Genomic DNA, 23,450 nt, shown 5'->3' with positions numbered 1-23,450 from the left:
AGAAGACAGACCTGGCAATCTGCTTCTGAAAAGTCACAGCTTTAAAAACCCTCTGCAGCAGTTTCTTTTTGCACACAAACATGGGACTGTCATGAGTCAGAATTGACTCCGTGGCAACGGACAGCAGCAACAGATGCTTCCAACTCCAGCAAAATGATCAGGAATCATGACTACTCTAAGGCAAGGCTGATCATGGCAATCCTGCTACCCAATCCCCAGACTGTCTTACAATCACAAGACTTAGGGTAGAAGGCCAGTGTGACTGGTACCGCTTACTCTCCCCCTGTCTTTCTGATTTGAATGAAGGTACAAATGCTATTGGGAGGCGTAGCAGCCTGTATGCCAGGAATGTATATGGAAAAGATAAGAGAACATGAATTTTTGAGAATATGACTTTGACAGTTGTTCAATATTAGCAGCTGGCTTCTTTATTGTGGGAGCAATAAGAAAAATCGTAGTTGTTTTTCTTCACTTCAACACGTGCCGTAAGCATGCTAGATACCGCCCTAAGTAACATTGCTACAGCAAATTTAGGAGGGATGTGTGACAGAGCCTATCCTATTAGGAAACTTAAATTCAGATAAAGCTGACTACCCATTTAACAATTACAAAATAAGATACAGCTTACCTGGAGAAACTTTGTTATCAATTCAATGCCTTCCGAGTCTAACCTAGAAACAACAAATAACAAATGGTAGTTCCTTCCCTTACTGAAGCTAATGGACATCTTAGAGAGAAAACTATTTCCCAAGTATTTCCATTTGCAAAATAGCCATTCTTGCTGCATTCCAAATACGCTCAGATTTGTTTTATCATTAAGAAGACTTACCCTGCTGCTTAAGCAGAACCCATAACACTTGGGCTTCAAGTTTTCAATATTCAAGAGGAATTGAGATTACTAAAACTGTAGACATTTTAAAATCATCATTCTGTCTCAAAACAAAGTAACCTTTACATGACGCTCAATAAATGGAGTGTTTTCAGAGTGTTTCACGAAACTGAGTCACGGGGCATTCTTTTCCTGTTATATATGTCAAAACATACATAGGTTACCCTCAAATGCATCACTGGGATCAAGATCAGCATCAGAGGGGAATCATCCAAGCAGGTTTACAGTGGTCTGCCAAGCAGTGCGCACTAGATGGTATAAAGTTCAGCATAAATGTGCAACAATAACATCACAAAACCTAATTAGTAATGGTTATAAAACCAATGACACAATAAAGACAGATGATTACAGTAAATAAAGACAGTTGCTTTTAGGAATGGGATCAACATAAAATACAGAGTAGAGGAGTTAGGGATTATTTCAGTGAGATAATCTCTTGATTAGAAACCGTACATTCGACCTTTCACTAACTTTCACTGGCAAATGCACAATGAAGAATAATGTAATATTGTCCCCAAGTGTTTCCAGGGGGGACTGTCGATGCTGCAGCCCACAGACTCTTGTAATCCTCTGCAGTTTGCCATTTGGGCACATCCAACCCTCTGGGTACAGACAAGCGAGGTGCTAAGGTCATGGAGAAGCTGCTTCAAAGAAGAGCACTGACCTTCTAAGCTGAACATTACTAACAGCAAGCAATATTTAAATGACAAAAATGAGATTTATACGACTTGTGGAAGATACAAATCCCAGCACATATTATTATTATTCCTAAACAAGTCTAGTTAGAAAGCTATCACTTGCTGTAGTGGTAATAAGAACATCAATTCACATAAATAATTTTAAAATATTTTGAGAATCAGACTCTTTTCTGTTCTTCCCTAAAATGAAATCTGATCATGTGTGTTATGTTGTAAGCAATATGAATGGCTTTTGACTAAAACAATGCATGGCCTTATTTGGTATCTTAGTGCCTTCTTACTGTTTTAAAAGATGAAAAGGTGTAGTTAAAGGGCTAAGTTCTTCCATGTTACTTCTGTAAGTAAAAATATCTAGCTGGCTGCCATTCTCAACAGAAACTATTAATATTAATGCTTGATATTTAGGAGACTAATTTTTGATAAGGAGTCAGAAAGCATTTATAGAACCTCTGTCATTAACACAAATCAAAATATTGATGGGTCATCTTGTATCAGGGAAATGGTTTTACTTATGGCATATTTCCTTAGGTTTTTAAAGTCTATACAGAATAGTTCTACAGAAAGCAAACCACAAATTATAACATGATCTTCATGACACTGAATTGCACATCAATGAAGCCTTCTTTCGGGAAGAATTATCTACATAAACTCTGATTTCTAAAGTAAGAGTTTATTTTCATAAACGTTATATTCATTTTATTTATACCTAATGCTGTTTTCATACTTTGGTGAATCATGATTACCAAACTTAATCTAGAATGAGGAGGAGGGTTATCAATTGAATTGACATCCTAAAAATGTTTATGAATTGTGTGTCCATATTATTTTGTTTTCCTAAACTCTACTTTGGCTGATACATAGGTTCTCAAACTTGTTTGGCTACCCACCCCCCTTTTCTGAAAAAGAGTCATTCGGTAACCCCCAGCAATTAGAAACCATTGTACTATAGCCCATAATCTTGCCGCCTCTCTGAATTCCACTTTGGGAAACACTGGGATACTACATCAAAATACTGAAGAGAATGATATGGAGGTGTCCTGTCCATACTCCCCACGCCTCTACACCGCCCCTAGACACACGTGCACACACACCACCACCCCCCAATACACTTTAACATAAAGGGGAAGCAATACCTGGGTGCATGGTTAATTAAAGGCTGTGGTTTGTATTTTGGAAAGTTGTAGTTCTTGAATTCATCATTTGAAGAAACATCTGGCCACGCTTCCTGAGATGGAGTTCCTGAATTTAAAAACAATGCATACAGTTACAAATAATATAAAGTTTATGTACTTACAGATTTCGCATGCACAGACATGTGTAAATGGAAATAACTAAAGAAGTATTTATATGAATAAAAGGACTATATGAAGACACAAGTTTAAGGGAGTCTTACAGAACAATGTGTTCTCTAAGTCTTAAGCTAACATGCTAATAACACGTTAGCAGTTAATTTTCAATACTGTTTTTCTTCTCGGTTCTTCCATAAAATCTTTATTACAAAAGTGGACTTCAGTAAGTGTAAAGGCAACATGACCTGGAAGGTTCAATCTTTATGTAATAATATACTGACAGAATTTCTATAAATAATGGTTACCTACATAAATCTCAGTATCAAAGTTTTGATTACAAATTATTAGTCTTATATAACTAGTCAATAGAAGGTACAAAATCACTGGGAAAATATTTCTTCTGTTACCTAGCAGTCGGAAAATTAAGTGTAGTTCATCTTCCACAGTTGATCCTGGAAATAGAGGCCTTCCGGAAGCCATTTCAAAGAAAATACAACCAACGCCCCTTTAAAATATAATGGGGGTGGGGGAGAGGGGAGAGAAAAGCAACTCATTTATATAATATAGAAGTTCAAGCATCTTTGACTTAAGATGTTCTCTCTGGAGTATTGGAAACAGCCTGCCTGTAAATCTCCTAGAGAATTTTCTAGAAGAACCTAAAGTGTTAACATTTACACTACTTGTTTCAACTTTTGTATTGCTGTATCAATTTTTCCTACTTAAAATATTTAGCTCTCCTTTGCATGACCCTTGAAGAATATTAACAGTAGCTAACAAGAGTGCTTCTTCCTATGGGCTAGGGACCACTGCAGTGCTTTACTTATTACATCCCTGGATCCTGCTCCATCTATAGGAGGGGATACTCCCTAAAAACAAAACAAAAAACCAGAATCTTTTCCCCAAAAGCTATGCATTTAATTAAAAACAACAACAACAGAAGACAGCACCAAGTACTCTCCATTACACTTAATACATTTGTCAAATCTGCAATTCCATCTTGGAAATGTTTTTAAATTTGTTTGGGTGGCTGACTGCATATTCCTCTTTTATGGCATCAAGAAGTTGCACAGAGCGAGGTCAGTAAGGTACGTGGGCAAGAGAGGCAGAAACTGGTGCACTGAGACAGCTGTGTGAGCAGATGCATTGTCGTGGTGGCAAAACCAGTCCCTAGTTTGCCACAAATCAGGTCTTTTATGTTCACACTGTTACACAATCTTTTCCAGAACCTCTAAATAGAAAGCTTGATTAACAGCCTGATTTGGTGGACTGGATTCCAAATGCGCTACGAGTTGACATTTTCTTCAGTTCAGGAAGTTGACAGGTGTCCAAAACAAACGAGGTTTGTCATCAATCAATCGACATTTCCCTTTTTGAAATGAGAACCACTCATTCACTTGAGTTGTTCCCATAGCACTGTCCTTCTAAGCTGTGTTCAACATCACAGCAGTTGCTACAGTTTTTTTTCCAACCAGCAAACAAAATTTCACAGCTGTACACTGTTCTCTTAAATCGGCCATCACAAAAATGAGGTTTGAATGCAAATGCTCTTACGAAAAAGTCACTGCGAACAGAGAAACCCTTCTGAGGTGATGCCACTGCGTGTATTAACTCAGAGCAAGGGGCTGGATGCTCACCTAGTGGGAAAAATACATACTAGGAGGTCTCCACTCAGCCTGGGTTTTGGGGGGCGGGTACACCCCTCGTATATGGATCTTGAGCTCGGAGGGTGGCGAGGTAGGAAACAGGGAAGCCAATTAAAGATTGCTCTGAGCCTTCAGGAGATGACAGCAGCCTAATGTAACATAATGAACAGTAGGGATACAGAGAATCAAATGATTACATATTTTAAATGTGGTCAGTGTGTGTAGGAGGTGGAAGGGATGGAGGCTGAGGATGGATAATGTCTTCTCGGGACTATGAGAATACACTCAAGTCTAAGGCACAGTTCTTCCAATAAAGGGCTCACACTCCGGCAACTGACTATAAAAACGGATATGCTAAAATGTGATAAAAAGGGAAGCTTTACATAATGTTCAAAATAATAACAGAAGGAATTATATGATTACAATACTATTATGAAGGATATTTAAATACAGTATACATACTACTATCCTGCAGAAGATATTACCATATGTGGTGAGGGTGTGTGTTTTTGAAAGTTTTGAAGCCATTTCAAGAAAATGCAGCCAACACCCCTTTAAAATATACTGGGAGAGTGGGGGGAACCATTACATGTTCAAACACATCAACTGCTCTGCTCCAGCAAGATGAGACTTTCTATTCCCGTCAAAATTCACAGCCTCAGAAATCCAGAGGCAGTTCTCTTCTGTCATATGGGTCACTGTGAGTCAGAATGGACTGAATGCCAGTTCAGTTGGGTTTTGCAGGCACAGGGCAGAGGCAGAAGAGCACAGTAGCCATTCGATGGACTGATGAGAACAAAAGAGCAGTGGGGGGAAGGCCAGGCTATTTGGGCTAAAAGGGAAAAGTTGTACACAGGAATGGAATGAATTCGGTTAATTAGGGTTGTTTGGAGACATTTTATGGAGCTCTTGAAACACCACCAGATTGAGGAACTGTATAATGTTCTATAAGTAATGAAGGTATGTGAGTAGAGAAATGTTATGACTACAGATGCCTACTAATATTTAGATAACTATTTTGACAATTTATGGTAGCTGCATTTTGGTGAATATTAAATGGTGATTAAAAAATAATCACTGGCACTCTCTCCCAAGTGCTTTCCATACATTTGCTCATCTGGCTTTACCTTTATAAAGTTACTATATAATTACTATTCCTATTTCTTGAGATGAGGAAACTAAGCATAGACCAAAAGCATAAGGTTATTATGGAGCACTAAGTGGTAGAAGCAATACTGACACCGAGGTGACCTTACTCCCACAGTAGAACTCTCAATGGTCACTTACACTAAGAATCTCTTGTAGGTCCTGCACTAATAGCTCTGGTTCTTTCAAAGCTGCACACAGTCATCACACCTGCACATATTTACCACATGTCAATCTGTGTTGAGTACTCCGAGGAGCCAAGAAGCACATCAGGAGGCCGGTACCACAGTGTGACTACTTCATTGGAGTAGGTCTTAGTGGGAACTGACTTGGCTCTGGCTAGTCCTTCAGAGGGAAGAAAAAGCAAAGATTTAACATTTAATTATAATGGACTTCCCAAGTCATAGCATCAGTAGAATACTAGATTAGGAATATACCTGAGATGGATACACAGAAGCTTCAAGAAACTCAACAAAATTATTTTTATGAATCTTTTTGTGAGTACTCATGAGTGTGAATCAGCCAATGCATCTAAATTATGATTCTAGAACCAAAGATGTACTGTTTATTTCTATGCATTTGGATATTCATGGCAAAGTGTCTTGGGTTAATCTAAACTAAGACATTTTTCTTTGCTCAAAGAACCACAATGCAAGAATGATGTTTTAGACACCTTAACTCAAAATAGGCCAATGGCACTGTTATACAATTCATTTTTAAAACAGCTATCTGCATTTATCAACTTCAAAGCAGACTCTCTCATATATCATACCAATCTTTACTTAAATCCCTGAAGGTACTGAAGGCTTACCAACAAATTTCTTGCAAAAGTCTATTTAGAGAAAAGTACCATGTGTCAAAACTGACTCAATGGCAACTAATCATCTTAGAGTGAGTTTAAATTCTGTGTGTACTCTGAGTTATATGAATAATAATTTTCAAATATCACAAACCATACTACTTTTATATATTAATTCCCATAAATGGCATGAGGTGCTATTCCAATGGTTCTCAAACTTGCTAATGTCGTGACCCTTTAATATAGCTCCTTATTTTGTGGTGATCCCCAACCATAAAATTATTTTTGTTACTACTTCCTAACTGTAATTTTGCTAGTTATGAATCTTAATGTAATTATCTGATATGCAGGATATATTTTTCATTGTTACAAATTGAACATAATGAAAGCATAGTGATTAATAAAAATATGTAATTACATATTGTGAAATATTTATTTTTAATTAGAAATGAAACTTTGTCTTGAAGCATGGTGTAGCATGGGTAACAGTCTTAATATAACAACAGTAAACTATATGCTACATTTTGTGACAGTATGAGTAAAAAGCCAATGTCAGGGCAAAGGTGAGATAGCTTCTTTCTCACCAGATGAGAAATTCTCAGGGAAGTCTTTGCAAGAGCACAACAAAGATCAGCTTCCACAACAAGTCTATTTCTGCCTTTAGACTTGATAACCAACAAGATAGAAAACCCTGTTTCACAAAGATATGTTGTTGGAAATGGAAGAAGGCACAACACAATCTCAGACAGAACAGGATGTGACTGCAAACACTTGATCCAGAATTTTGTTAAGTGGCATTGTAGAGAAATCAGTTCTCGCTGCATCGCTGCTAGTAAGTTCAATGAAATCCTCTTGTGCGGTCTCAGGAACATCTTCAACTTTGACTGTAAATGCACTTCTGGCAAGTGCTGATGGGGTCTCAGGGAGATTTGAAAGTATGATGAAATTTCGTCTGCAAGGACGTGCAAGTGTTCTTTCACAGAAATTATCATTGTAATCCTTTTGTCTAGTTCAATGTCATATTCCTCCAAGAAAGCAGATAAGGTAGGCAACATGTATATTTTATTTTCATCCAATTTTTTTTGTTGTTGTTGCCAAAGCTGATGTTTCATTTAGAATGATCAGATCTTTTCAGATAAATCGAGGCATGTGGCATTTGGTCCTTGCAGTGATCAACTGAACTCATTCAAGATGGCAGAGATGTCAGCCAAGTAAGCTATTTTTTCAGTTGTTTTTTTTTCGTTTTATTAGGGGCTCTTACAACTCTTATTACAATCCATACATACATCAATTGTGTAAAGCACATTTGTACGCTCATGGCCATCATCATCCTCAAAACATGTGTTCTCCACCTAAGCCCGTGGCATCAGCTCATTTTCCTCTCCCTTCCTGTTTCCCCCCGTCTCATGAACCCTTCCCTTCTGTAAGGGGATGTCCAGTGGCCTATGAATGGGCTTTGGGTCTCCACTCTGCACTCCCCCCCTAATTCACTATGATAAGATTTTTTGTTCTGAGGATGCCTGATACCTGACCCTTCGACACCTTGTGATCTCACAGGCTGGTGTGCTTCCTCCATGTGGGCTTTGTTGCTTCTGCGCTACATGGCCGCTTGTTTACCTTCAAGCCTTTAAGACCCCAGACACTATCTCTTTTGATAGCCGGGCACCAACAGCTTTCTTAACCACATTTGCTTATTCGCCTCCTTTGTCTTCGGTTGTGTCGGGAAAGTGAGCATCGTAGAATGCCAATTAGCAAACCCATGGACAAGGGAACAACAAGTGATCCAAATCAGTGGTGAGGAGCGTGTAGGAGGCCTGATAGGGCATGATCAAGGTAATGTAGCCAAGAGGAATCACTGAAACCCAAATGAAGACTGAGCATGATAGTGGGACAAGAGGAAAGTCAAAGGAAATAGAGGAAAAAGCTAGGAGGCAAAGGGCATTTATAGAGGTCTAAATAAAAGCATGTACATATGCAAATATATTTATATATGATAGGGAAATAGATCTACGTGCATATATTTATAGGTTTCGTATTAAGGTAGCTGAAGGACATTGGGCCTCCGCTCAAGTACTCCCTCAGTGCAAGAAAGCTATTTTCTATAGTTTACTTATCTCGCTGAAAAGTGTTTCAAACTGCGGTCTTGCTTTCTGGTTAAAAAACATTTTGAGTTCATCATGTAGCTCAAAAACGCGTTTTAATCTTTTCCTCTTGACAATCAGCTCACTTCAGTGTGAAATAGCAGAGGATTATGCAGCACATCTAACTCATTGCACAGTTGCGGAAACAGTCAACTGTTTAAACTGCTCGCCTTTACAAAATTGACAGAGTGTATGATGCTTTTCATTACTTCTTGTAACTCTGTGGCAGCGTCTTCATTGCCAATGTTTGCCGAGGAATCATAAAGCGAGTTCCAATGATTTTTGGTGACTCATTCAGTACTAAACGTTGAAATCCTAGCACAGCTGGAGCACCATCTGTGCGAGCACCACAACCCTTTTACCAAGAGATGCTCTTTCAGAAATGAACCAACTATGTCAAATACATCACTTGCAGTAATTGTCATTTCAAAAGGCTTGAAAAAAAAACTCATCTTTAAAGTCACCATCATTAATAGACCTCATGCAAACCAGTAACTGTAAACAGTTTGCAACATCTACAGCGGGATGCTAAATATTGGAAGTGGAGCAGATTCAATTTCCTGGATTACCTGATCAAGAACATCATCAGACATGTCATTTATTCTTCTGAAGACAGTGTCGTTAGATAAGGAATTTGTACTCAATTGCGTAACAAATTCGTTTCCCATTATCAACAATGTGTTTGGCTGCTGGCAACAGTAAATCCTTAGCAGTGGTGTAAGGTTTCATAGCTTTGGGGATTCTGAGTGCCACCAAATGTGAAGTTTCAATGGCTGCTATGTTTTCTTTGTGGTACTTGACATTACTGTCAAGCATGGCTTTCTTGAGTCCATCAGCTTTTCTTCTGAAATAGATGATATCCTTTCCGGCAAAGCTCGAATGCTTACTATCAAAATGCATTTTAGATTGTTCAGCTTTATAGATTTGGCTAATAGAGCCTCACAACAAATATCATATTGTGGTTTATCAATTCCTGCTGTAATTATTGAGGTAAAGCCATACTGTAAACAAGCCTCACTGTATTTTCTTTTCATAATGTTCTTCTCTACACTATCCATTGTCATGGGATGGTTTGCTAATGGAAATAATATAATAACAATAGCTTTAATAATACAAAAAATGATACATGGACAGTTGAGTCAATACAGTTTATTAAAGTTTCCTATGATTTACCTACCATTCTCTGCATTGTATTTTTACATACCTGTTACTATCACAAGGGGGCAGTATTCACATCAACCACAGCTGAATATAAAAAGACCTATCAGCATCCAGATTAAGTTACCATGGTTCAGATATATTTTTTGCAATAGTTGGTGATTTTACAGTACATGATTTTACATTTACCAAGTAATTATAATTCATGAAGTGTTGTTTTACCTCCAATATTGCTGCTTTCAACACAGTAGCTGCTTTCAACACAGCAGTTGCTTTCTACACAGGAGCTGCTCTCTACACGTGTGACAGGTCCGCCTAAGTACATTATGGTGCCAACCCTGTCACACAGACCTGTATTTGTACGAAGTGTTTATGATGGGGTTGGTGTGATGATGTCATCACACCGGATACTGGGATATGGGCGCATCTGCATGTGGGTGGACTCGCCTGGAGACAGATAGAAGCGCGGTGTCTCGGTTCCTAAGACCATTGGCAATATGTGTTTTTCTGATGGTCTTTGGTGACCCCTGTGAAAGGGTTGTTTGACCCCCGAATGGGTCGCAACCCACAGGTTGAGACCCACTGTGTTATTCTATTATCAATTTAATCTGAAGTTCAAAGATTATCCAGAAATAAGGCTAGATAAAATTCACAACTTCATCTCTGAGTTTCACATAATACTTGTTTTTTAACTATTTCTAAGTCTCCAATTCCTTGAATGGATTAAGTTCACCAATTTTCTGAAAAGATATCTGAAGAGACATTTATTCAAATATGCATTTTATTTAGAAAATTAAAGAAGAAATCATATTTAGAGCTGAGATTTCTGCTATTTCCAATCATATATGTGGCCAAAACATTAAATAAGAAAAATGTCAGAAATTATAATTTAATTGTTTATTAACTCTGATACGATGGTCACACAAATGTAAAGAATTAGGCAGCACTCATTCTATCAGTGTATGTCTTAAGGAGTTCTTGGTGTTGCAACTGATCGAGTGCTCCAACTAGTAGATAAAATGCTGGCATTCAAACCCATCCCAAGGTTCCTCTGAAGACAGGCCTGCTGATCTGCTTCTCAAGGGCCACAGCCTTGAAAACCCGCTGGGGCAGCGCTAGTCTACACCCACGGAATCTCCATGAGGTAGAACCAATTTGACAGCAACCCACAACAACCACAATGTATACTTAAAAGATATAACTGAGATAAAGTCAACACTATTTTATCTAACTAATTAATAATTACTCTCACTTCATGAAATTTCAACTGCTATTTTCCTAGTGAATCTGCTACATAACAAAATGGGGCAGCTTTCTGAATTTAATTGTGACTGAGGAGCCTGGGAGTGCAATGGATTACGCATTCAGCTCTAAGCAAAAAGGTTGGTGGAATGCACCGACTCTGTAGGAGAAAAATGTGAGTGTGCTCCAGTAAAAATTAGTCTAGAAACCTCGAAGGGCCTTTTAAACTGTCTGATAGGGTTGTTCTAAGTCATTACGTTGACTCGATGGCAATAGGTTTGGTTTAGTTTTGGTGTATGGAAACTTAAAAGGCTACAATTGCTTGTCCTACACAGCCTACATATGAAACCATCAGTACTTTCTCTCCTGCTCCCGAGGGCCTTCTGAAATAGGGAAATTTTTGAGACAAGTCTTGGTTCACGATTAGTTTAAGTATTGGCATGAAACAAAACAAGCAATAATCTCGCCAAAACCAAATTAATGAAATGTGATTTTATTTATTATACCATGCCATCTCTAATATTAATGAAAATGACTTCAAATTAGTAGTACCTTAAACTCTGATACAGAGATAGAGAGAGACAAAAAGCTCATTGCCATTAAGTTGATTCCAACTTACAGCAAGCCTATAGCACAGGGTACAACTGCCCCGGTGGGTTTCCCAAATGATTACTCTCTTATAGGAATAGAGCCCTCTGTTTTGCCCTGAAGAGCAACTGGTGATCTCTAACTGCTGACTTGTGCTTAGCAAACCAATGTGTAACCTACTCCTGCCAAGAGGCCTCCTTCAGGAGTGACACAACTCGACCCAAACCACTGCCATCAAGGGTCAATGCTGATTCATAGTGACGCTATAAGAGACAGTAGCACAGTTACTGTGAGTTTCTGAGACTGTAATTCTTTACAGAAATACAAATCCCTGTCTTTCTCCCCCAGAGGTTAGTGGCTTATAACTGCTGGCTATGATGATCGCAGCCCGAATGTATAACTATTACACCACCAGAGCTCCTTCGGGAAAAAGTCCCTGGAAAAGGGCACCATGCTCAGTAGAAAAAGAAGACCATCAAGAAAATGGATTTAAGCGGTGCCTGCAACAACATGCCCAAACGTAACAATGCTTGTGAGGATGACGCAAGGCTGAACAGTGTTTTTCTTTCTGTTGGAAATAGGGTCGCTATGAGTTGGAACCGACTTAATGGCACCTAACAATAACAAACCTCTCACTAAATTCACTGTCATCGAGTTGAGCCAACTCATAGTGACTCTACAGGAAGTCTAACTGCGCCTGTGGGATTCCGAGACGGCAAGTTTGTGGAGGGGTAGGAAGCCTCACCTTTCTCTCATGGACTTCCTGTGAGCAGCCCAACATGTAACCCATTACACCCCAGGGTTCCCACTGCAAACCCAGATCCCCATGTTTCACTTCATAGGAACCCAAGAACAATTTATAGTATAAATAGTGAAAGTTACAAGGGCTTCCCTTCCTTATAGTCATAAAAACATGTGCTGTGTAAACAATAAAAAATTAACTAAAATAATAGAAACCAACTTGATTATACCATACTATAAAATAATCAGAATTGCTTGGTGGACTGTGGGTAAATAAAATTTGCCTGACTTGTTTTGTCAAGATTGGTATCAAAATTTAAAATACTCCATAAAAGTAGTTTAAAAATTTTTTAAAATGGTCCTTGGTATTCCTTTTGCATTTCTAATAGGCATGAGGGAAAGGGGACTCTTTTACTGCTGTTCATTTTGGAATTAAGGAATAGCAAGAAGTAAATAAAGAGGGAAAAGAATAATTATAAGGAAATAATCACATAAACTCTGCCTTGGAAGAGACTGTATAACTTCTATGTAAGCATATTCAAGAAACTTGTAAGTTCTTTAAACATGTGGCTCACTCATTTCTTTTAAAGGAAAGAAAAACAAATAAACCTTAGTTTTCCAAGAAATGAAAAAGTGTCACATGAGCAAAAGAATTTCCAGAACACACTATTTAATGGCAGCTCATCTGTTGCCACCAAATCAATACTTGAAACATTTATATTTATCAAATTTAATGAAATATTTAAAAGTAAACCTACAATAATAATTTACAGAAAATTTATAAATGCTAAAAATAGAAACAGGGAAAGTAGGGGCTTTTAAGACTACTTAAGAGTATTCGGACACTCAACTGTGGAATATAGAAAATTCTAAGTGAACACACACTACAATAAGTTAGTAAGTATTGTTTTGCATACTTCCAATCTTATAACTATTTCTAACATCTTATTCAACATTTGAAAAGTGCTGAAAAAGCTTAATCTTCCTAAAAGTAAAAAGAACATGTAACTTCAGCTTTCTTTCTAATCTTGTAAAGTCTAATTAATCGACAAGGTAATACAAATACAGCTGTCAATTCAATAAATTATAATTTTCTGTTAGTCTCAGGACATTTTTATACTCTAAAAATTACTGGGGGAAAAAAACCACAAGGAGTATTTGTTTATGTGGATTATGCTGCTGATCATAAAAGTAATGAAAACAGGAAGAAAAACTTCTAATATTTACTCATTAAAAGGTAGTATAAATAACACTTATTTACAAAACATATTTTACTCCAAACAAAAACTAGTAAGAAAAATGTCCTTGCTTTATAATTGTATAAAACTCTTTAATGTCTAGCTTAATTGAAAATTGCTGGATTGTCATATCTGCAGCTATTCTGTAAGAAAACATTGCTTTGAGTAAACTAAATGAAGAAAAATATTGATATTACTGCAGAACAGAAGCAAATTGGGTTTTAGAAGTTATGTGGTGACTGAAACTACATGAGTATACTTTTCAATCTCCATTTCATTAATCGTTTGGTCTTTCACTTTGAATGGATCTTTTATCCATGCACGATTTTGGAATATCATGTGCTCGTCATTTGAAAAATGTTGGCTGTCCGTCATTTTGTATTCTCCCAAGTAAAACTGAGGGCTGGTTCAGTGTGCACTCAAATCAGCATGCAAGCACCTTTTCCTGAGATAGCCACTGCCTACAGTTCAAATATGTTTAATAAATCTTCTCATTTCATGGCACAGGATACTAAAAAAATTCAGGGATGTTGAGTCAACCAAATAAACCATACTATTTCATTAGACACCTTTTAGAGTGTAACTAGTACTTTATTTCTGCATGTGTTGAGTGGTGAAAACACAGTGACTACCAACCAGTAGCTGTACCCGACATTTTGGGGATCATCAGCGGAAATACTTATGCAATGAAAAGGGGAAATAACATTTTAGTATAAGCATGTTGATATAATTTACCATGAAGAACCCCCCCCCCCCCCCCCGCAGAGAATCTTAAAGAGTCTAGTCTAGGGAATCACAACCTCAGTAAATTGTTGCATTTGCCACTCATAAGAAGCGTATGATGACAAAAATTAACTCACCCACCAAGGTTCTGTCATAACCCTCGCCCTGGTCTACAGAGAACATTTCTAACGCAGGATGGTGATGACCCTTATTGTGACTAGAGCTGTTTTTAAGACTTAATCACCCTGAAAGTACATAAAAAGATCTCGCCCATTCCATACCAAAATCTGCTAGCTTTAACTCTCCTTTTTCATTAATGAGGAGGTTCTGTGGCTTCAAGTCTCGGTGCAACACTTTTCTTCTGTGGCAATATGCCAAACCACGCAAAATTTGGTATAAAAACAGCTTTAAAAAAGAGAGATAAATAGAAATTAGTCTTAAAGATAACAATGCATACTTTCTATAACCATACATTATAATAAGAAAAAAAACACTGGTCTTGTTAGAATAGGAAAAGAAAAATAGAAAGCCTTTCCTGTATGTAATTGTTTTCTTAGTTTTACAATTTGTTATTCTATTTGACACATCTGCCATTTTTAAAGTTTTACAATATCTATTAATGAAAGTCATTATAATGTGAAATCAAATAGCCTTGTTAGTAATTTATAACTTGTTACAGAAAATCATTTAAAATAAACATATCCACATGAACTTATAGGACTCTAAGGTTTACATTTGGACTATAAATTTTGGCAAAATAAATACCCACCACCACCACCTCTAACTAAATAAATGTGGTCAATGCCCTTAAAGTAAGCATCAGAAATGGTGATTTTTATGAAAAAAACAAATAAACAAATAAAAACAAAACTGAAGTATCAAAGAGAATGGTGCTGTACAGCTCTGGTAAATTATGTGCTATAAAATTAGCCTAAGCCAGCTTGTCACCCACCTCGTGGGCATTTTATTTTTAGTGCCTCCTACTCAGCCTTCAAGTCAACTAGGATTGAGAAAAGATTAGCATTGAAGGACTCTTTGAGGGAACCAAATCTTATAAAACTAAATAAAGGTTGGTTAGCTTTTTCTTACAGAATTTGGTGGAAGGAGAGATGTGGAACACAGATCTTTGACTCTTAACAGAAAAGAACCCTTTTAGTGCAGATGACTCGAGAGTGTGCCTCAGTTTAACTTGTGGGTGAAATGCAGAGCTACCACACGATGGGCCAGGGCAGTTGGTGAAAAGAGCCTGCATGAATCCAGAGCCGTACCATTTCTATACTCTACATATTTCTATACTCTACATTTTTCTATACCCTACACATTTCTATACCCTGCATATTTCTATACCCTACATATTTCTATACCCTGCATATTTCTATACTCTGCATATTTCTATACTCTACATATTTCTATACTCTACATATTTCTATACTCTACATATTTCTATACTCTACATATTGCCGTGCTTCGAAAATTCTGAAATTACTTGTTACTCTATTACATTTTATTTTTGGAGAGGACAAGGGTCATTTAAATACATAAGCAATAAAATGCTATCAAATTTAAGTCAGCCATGTAGACCTGGCTTACAGGAAAAGAAGTAGATTTTTTTCAAATATTTTAAAAATTATGATGAGTGTTTCAAAATTATTGTAATATGAAAGCATTAAAAAGCAATAAAAATAACAGAAATACAGTTGCCCCTTGAACAACATGGGTAAGAACTGCACGGGTCCACTGACATGTGGATATATTTTTTAAAACATTAATAATCTCTGCATGTCTCTCCAATACAGGATATACTGCAGTAACAAGTGATCTCTTGTGCTTATTATAATACTTTAAAAACAAAATAACATCATGGGACCCATAGGAAGTGCCACAAGTACTTCTAGAAATGCTCCCCCCAAAGCAGAGAAAAGTCAGGACATTACAAGAAACAGACAATTGCTGGATATATACTATAAATTGAGGCTTACAGCTGTGGCTGACTGCCATTGCAAGGTAGGTAAATCCAGCATAAGGCTCATTGTAAAAAAAAAAAAAAAAAAAAAGCTGGAAATTCATGAAGCCACCCCAGCAGCTACACCAGCAGGACACAAACATCTTGCACTTGTTGCAAGATACCATTTCAACTTGTATTGAAACACAGCTCTTATGCTGGTGTGGGATGCAATGCATATAGCATTCAGATTATGTGTTAGTCGACTGTTTCATGTTACTGGTAAGGCTTTTGGTCAACAGTAGGCTAATAGGTTAAGTTTTGGGTGAGTCCAAAATTAGATGCAGATTTTCAACTGCATAGGAGGTTGGTGGCCCTCATCAACATGTTGTTCAAAGGTCAACTGTATTTACAAATGAGATCCACAATACCTTGTATAACGAAGTGTAAAAAAATATGAAAACAATTCTCAGAGTAGGTATATAAGGGGCTTTAAAATTTTCATGGAAATACTCTAACGTCTTTTAGTTCCCTTTGTCCACAAGTTTTTGAGGCCTTCTTGAACATATATAAACTAACACTTGGAGCCCTGCTTAAAAATTTTAGCAAGATATATGTATTGAGTTCTCTTTGAGTAGCTAACTGGGTCTTTCTTTTCTTTTCATTTATTTTATTTTTTAATTAGGGGCTCATAAAATTCTTATTACAATCAAAACATACATCAATTGTGTAAAGCACATTTGTATATTCATTGCCCTCGTCATTCTCAAAACATTTGCTGTGCACCTAAACCCCTGGCATCAGCTCATTTTCCCTTCCATCCCCGCTCCCCCCTCCCTCATGAATCCTTGATAATTTATAAATTATTATTTTGTCATATCTTGCTCTGTCCGACATCTCCCTTTACATACTTTTCTGTTGTCCGGCCCCCAGGGAAGAGGTCACATGTAGATCCTTGTAATTGGTTCCCCCTTTCCAACCCACCCTCCCAGTATGCCACTCACAATACTGGTCCTGAAGGGATCATCCACCCTGAATTCCCTGCATTTCTAGTTCCTATCTGTACCAGTGTACATCCTCTGGTCTAGCCAGATTTGTAAGGTAGAATTGGGATCACAATAGTGGGGGAGGAGGAAGCATTTAGGAACTAGAGGAAAGTTGTATGTTTCATTGTTGCTACTTCGCACCCTGACTGGCTAGTCTCCCCAAATCCTTCTGTAAGGGGATGTCCAGTGGCCTACATATGGGTGTTGGGTCTCCACTCCGCACTGCTCCCCTAATTCACTATGATAAGATTTTTCGTTCTTATGATGCCTGCCTGATACCTGACCCTTCGACACCTCGCGATCGCACAGGCTGGTATACTTCCTCCATGTGGGCTTTGTTGCTTCTGAGTAGCTGGCTCTTATATCTTATCTACCAACTTACTCTCTAATAATTAATATGTAGAGATTCGGTGGTTACAGTGCTTACCTGCTGTTAACTGAAAGGCTGGCACTTTGAACTCATCAGTTACTCCCTGTGAAAACTATAAGGCAGCGGGCTCCATAAGGATTTAGTCTTGAAAACTCTATGGAGCATTTCTACTGTTCTTACAGGGTTCCTATGAGCCGGAATTGACTTGATGCCAATGGGTTTTGGTTACATATGTTCAAAGTTACTATCTGCAGAATTGAAAATATCTCTATACCTGTAAACACATAGCCTGAGTAGCCAAAATCCAGAATAAGTTCCACAAAGTTTTGGTTGAATTTGGAAGAATAAATCTTTGCTAAACTTTGAGCATGTGTATCAATGAAACAGGCCAAAAAGAACTACAAGAAAATCACTATACGTTTTATTCCATTTATTATTTTGGGTTTTATCTGGACCCACACTTTCCTATTGCCTTTATTCATAAATTACTGTGGTAGTTACATAAATTTCTCTAGTATCCCCGGCATAACACATTATGGTACCTTGGGGTTGGGTTACTATAGAAACAAATCATAAGGATGGAGCATGGATGTATGTTGGACTTCTGCCTCATGGTAGTGTTTTTTCTTTGACTAGCCAAAGGTCAGATATGCCCTTGCGGTTTATTGGGTTGTTTTCTGGAAAAAAATGGGAAGTTAAAGTTTTGATTCTTCCACTGGTTGTAGTCTTTGGTTTTTCCTGTGTGAAATGGCAACAATGAATGTGATTAATATATATTTTGAGCTCAGGGAACAAAACTGCCCCTTGAATTTCTCAGAACTGCTTAGGAAAAATGGCTGACAGATGGTCAAAATGGTGACAGAAAGCCTGGCTCTGGCTTGATGCTGTCAGAGGCCTAAAACCATATTTTATATCAGTAGGTTAGACAAGGATTAAGATAAACTAAATAAGGATTGAACATGACTGTTTTAAGAATTGAGATTAGTATCTGATTCTGCTGATTTCTGCTTATTATTGTTATGATGGATAGAAATATGAAAATAGAGTTTGTAAGCTTTGACTTCAGCCATTAAAATTTGAATCTTTAAATGGGTTAGGACATACCTGCAAAGAAGGCTCTGAAAGGATATGCCCCACCCAGAGCTTAGAAGTACACAGGACATTTGCATGCTGAGAGACTTGCCTAGGGGACTGCTGACAGACTGAGGAAAAAGGAACTCTTTGAATCTTGAACTAGTGGTTTTTGTCAGAAGCTGGGAAAAAAATCTGGAGCCCGAAGAAACTCTCTGCTCTAGGGCTGAACCATTAAACGGAACCAGTGAGCAAGCTGAAATGCTTGCTAGGTAACCACCTGGAGGCACTTGTTGAGTGGAAGTGACAGAAGTGCAGCAATAAAGAGACAGGTAAAGCCTGGCCACGGACACCTGTGGACCTGGTTTACAGAAACTAGAGAAGATGAGAGCGGATGAACTAGTCTGAGGTTCATGGCCTAGCCCAAGAGGGCTAGCTAGGGTTGTTGAGAATTCATGAAGGGACCCGTGGTCTAAAGGCAAGGCAACCTATGGACACCCTGGTGAGGCTCAGTGAGGGAGCCCACACTGAGTTGACCAGAACCCAACCAGATGAAGAGAAGATTTATGAGCTTGTGAACTGGTGCATATTGCTGCAGACTTCATGGATGGCCTGTGCTGATTTGACTTTGCTTATGGATGTGGACTTCACAAGGTTCCAACTGGAATGAAGACTCTTCACATCAAAGAATATGACTGTCCCCGCCCAGAGCACTGGGTTGATGTAAGTGGGCGGTAAAGAAAGAGGATACTCAAAATGAGGAGGATAAAGGCATGAAGTGGTTGACATACCGACTTTCACAGGTGCTGGAATATATTCATAGGATTATAGGATTAAGGTGTAGGTGTTACTTACTGTATATACTTGAGTATAAATCTACCAACTATCCACTGAGGCACCTAATTTTACCACAAAAACTGCATTAAAAATGTGCTGAAAAAAACTAGGCTTATACTTGAATATATACGGTAACTGCAATTGTTAGGCATAGGATATTTTTGTTTTATGCACTTATAGAATGCTATGTTTAAATGACGGTGGCACACATTGAATTGTATACATTTTAGTTTTATCCGGTTTAGGTACAGATATGATTTCAATATTGTTTGATTGAAAATTATATCTGGCTAAAGAGTTATGTGAACGTGTCAAATTTACAAGGGTGGTCTGTGGTAGTTACAAAATCGGTCCTCAGCTTGAGACTTGAGAGTGAAGGGGTGGAGTTTTGCCTGTCAACCAGGTCACAGCCTGATGACCTCATTTGGAGGCGCTAAGGAGATAAGTAGCTTGCTGAAGGCAGGACACACATACACTCTCTGGGAGACATTCCTGTTGACAAGACACATGGAGCTACGCTAGAGCCTTGGGGTTGAAGGAGCCACGTGGAGACCCCTGCCAGCGCTGAGATGCTTCCACTGCCACTGGATCCACAAGACTTCCCATCCACTGGCCTGTCATCTTCTAGCATTCGGTGTCATTGCATGTGTTGTGTGAGTCTGAAGAATTTATAGATTGGTATCGGACATATGGGCTAATATTGGGACTTAAGGACTTGATCTGGATTGTGCTGGGATGTTTTCTCAATATGCAATTGCTCTTGTATATAAAGCTCTTTTTTATGCACATATAAGTGTCTATGAATTTGTTTCTCTAGTCTCCCCAGACTAACACAATTACCACCTTGAAAAGTTGGTTCTCGTTTTTTGTGTTTTTAAACTAAATAATCTCTAAAAATTTATCAGGAAGTCTGTCATTTAAAGGCAGCCTGAAAAAAGGAACCACATTCTTTTTTGAAAAATAGACTATACCTATAAACACATGTATATTCTCTCCAAACAGAATCAGTGTTAGGATGTGAAAGGAAATATCAAAATTAGTTTCTAAAAGACTTGAGGGCTGACTTATAAGAAATGCGAGTATAGTAAATAGAGGTTCTGAGTAATTATTTCCGGAGGGCAATAACTTCTTTAAAATGCCAAGGAGAAAAGTCTGAATCAGAATAGTTAGAGAACCAATACATTTTCTTATGCAGTGTTTGTGTAGGCTGTAAATAAAATGTAAAACTAGGCATTAAAGTATACCTTTACATTGTGCATGCTCATGATGTTTCCACAGTCATCCATGTACTGTTTTAGGTCTTTGTCCTAAAAATAAATAATAAGTAGTACTTCATTATGTGATATATGATGAATAAAATGCATGGCACATTCAATCAGCAGTATTTACTTATTTTTTTAAATGAGTTGTCTTTCAAGGAAAATTACTTACCGAATCACATGCAAACTTAATTATACACAAACAACGAGACAGCAATGTCTCTGGGGGCTGTTCAGAAGCCCCAGCTTCTTATTACCATTTTAAAAACAATGTTAAAAATTCATTCTTTTAAAATGAAATACATACCAGATATTCAAAGACCAGAGTCAAAGATTTATCAGTGTGAACAATGTCATGTAATGTTACTATATTTGCATGTTTTAGATCCTTTAATAGTGAAACTGCAAAACAAAAAAACAAGTCAATTATTTAGTGTGCAATAGTCAGTCTTTAAAAACAGTCTTTGTAAAAAACATATGATATGACTGAGATTAAGATTCTCTTACATTTAAATCATGTTTCACCAGGGAGATTAGTGCTTGAAATTTTAATGGAATCAAGCCTAGTAACCTTTAAAAAAAATGTTTCTGTGTTTGATGTTAAGATACTTAAAGTTTCCCTAAATATCAACCTAATACTCTTGAAATCATATTCTGCTTCTTTTAATGTTAACTTTTGGATATAAACTGTAAGGTACTCCCTTGCCCCAAATTGCTAGTCAATTGCCTCAAAGCATTTTCTGAACAATTCATTTTTTTCTTTATAAAATGATATGAATATATTCTGTAATTTTAGGGTATAAATAATAATTAATTTAATCAGCTTTACCATAACCAATATATAATAAAATTTCCCTATGTCAAATATGTATACAGAAAACTTACACATACACATGTACAAACTCACTGCCATTGTGTAGAGTCTAAGTCCTAGCAGTGGTCTAGGTCAGGCTCCTCTGAGTTGCCCAGACGCTATAATCTCTAGTTCATCTTTCTCCCACGTACAGATATATCAGCTCTATAAACTAACTTTTTTAAAGTCTAAATTTATCTTCCAGTCATCTATTATTTCTAATATCTAAATTCTTTTACTTACAAAAACAAAAAGTATACAGTTTTGATTTTTATAGTGTTCTAGATAAACTTAATGATCCATTTTATTCAGGAAAAGAATCAAATTATACCTTCTCTTATAGCTGTGCAGGGAGCACCCTCTTCATGTTCCAATCGGATCTCTTTTAATGCCACCAAATTCTCCGTCAATTTACTTCTGCCTTTATACACAGTTGCATATGTACCCTATAAAAATATTTTTAGAAGACACAGCAAAAGTACAGAGAGCATCAGCCTATATGATCTATGTAACAGAAAGCCCTAATTGAATCTAAATGCACACACTAGATACCGTCTGCAAAGAAAACACCACACCATCATTCATGGCTTTCTTATCGCAAAAAGAATTTTCAGTTCTATGTGCTTCCATGGTCTTACAACCTGACAAAGTGTCTCTAAAGTACTGAAATGAAAGGAGAGAATTTAATTATTTGGGGGGAATTTTATTTTAGATTAATGATTGGAATTATAGCTTTAAATACAAAAATCATTTTTTTTACCTGCAATGGTGTGTGGGGATTGAAAGGAGTGTTTGAGAATATTATTTGAAAAGCAAAAATGTATTATTGAGTTATAAAAATCTCACCCATGGTTCAGAGTCTGTAAACTCTCTTTGCTGTTATCCCTCAAATTCCCTCAAAGGTTTTCCTACTAGCAGACGCTATGATGATCTCTTTGGCCTTTCTCATGCCAGTCCCAGTGTGGTCAAGGAAACCAAGGTATTACCAAAGGTTTCCTTGACCTTCAATGAGTTATGTTTTTATTTTTAAAAATAGTATTTTGATCTTTCAAAGGTTTGAACTCATGCTATTTCCTAGAGGAAAACACAGTTAACTCTCAGGAGTCTAAGTAACAAATAAGTGCCTACTTTGTTACCAGGAAAGCACGGTACTTTGTGTTGCAATAAAAGAATACAGAGTTGTAAAAATGAAACAACATTCATTTCCTCTCACATTGATGGAATAAATTTAAGGATTGAAAGGCTTAGCACTATCTGTTATACAGTGATTACATTTTTTCCCCCTAGGTTGGCAAAAACTAGATTTACAAGAAGGAACAACCAACAACAGCAGTAAACAACAAAACATTGTAGTTTTTTGTTTGTTTTGTTGGAGGGGAGGAGGGGACCGGCGGTATTCACTTACTTCTCCAAGCTTTTCCAATTTGATGTAGGTTTCCATTTTTCCAAACCCAATTTCTGACTACAATTAAGAAAATATATATATAAGCTTAGTGTTTAAGTTTTTAATTTCAATTAATTTTTTTCTCAACCTCTGAAACTACGTTGGGCTAAATAGAACAAGAAAACATAATAATAAAACTGACAAGTATCTGTCGAGTTGAAAAATATAATTTATGTTGTAATATTCAGAGATTCAAAACTATCAACATTCACAGTGAAAATTACCAATCCAGCTTTTACAAAGAGCTAGCTAATATTCTAGAAAAAACTTTTTAACATATCATATAACAACTCAATGGTTTAAACATCGTTGAAAAAAGCTGTGCCATTATTA

At 37.2% G+C, this 23,450-nt stretch overlaps 1 protein-coding gene across 2 annotated transcripts in view; it reads right to left on the bottom strand.

Annotated features, from left to right (window-relative positions):
* Positions 1 to 23,450, bottom strand: part of CDK17 (cyclin dependent kinase 17) — a 106,885-nt gene that overhangs the window by 5,331 nt on the left and 78,104 nt on the right. For both annotated transcript variants that reach the window (XM_075551144.1, XM_075551145.1), the window contains exons 6-14: positions 23,079 to 23,135; positions 22,005 to 22,119; positions 21,128 to 21,222; positions 20,806 to 20,868; positions 14,577 to 14,700; positions 5,890 to 6,010; positions 3,284 to 3,381; positions 2,721 to 2,826; positions 629 to 671 (exon numbers count right to left, since the gene is read on the bottom strand). In XM_075551144.1, coding sequence (XP_075407259.1) covers positions 629 to 671; positions 2,721 to 2,826; positions 3,284 to 3,381; positions 5,890 to 6,010; positions 14,577 to 14,700; positions 20,806 to 20,868; positions 21,128 to 21,222; positions 22,005 to 22,119; positions 23,079 to 23,135 — 822 coding nt within the window. The remainder of the gene's footprint in view (positions 1 to 628; positions 672 to 2,720; positions 2,827 to 3,283; positions 3,382 to 5,889; positions 6,011 to 14,576; positions 14,701 to 20,805; positions 20,869 to 21,127; positions 21,223 to 22,004; positions 22,120 to 23,078; positions 23,136 to 23,450) is intronic.

This window comes from Tenrec ecaudatus, chromosome 6 (assembly GCF_050624435.1).
Source record: "Tenrec ecaudatus isolate mTenEca1 chromosome 6, mTenEca1.hap1, whole genome shotgun sequence".
Taxonomy (NCBI): Eukaryota; Metazoa; Chordata; class Mammalia; order Afrosoricida; family Tenrecidae; genus Tenrec; species Tenrec ecaudatus.
The sequence above is the reverse complement of the archived record's forward strand: the minus strand, read 5'-3'. Positions and strand labels throughout refer to the sequence as shown.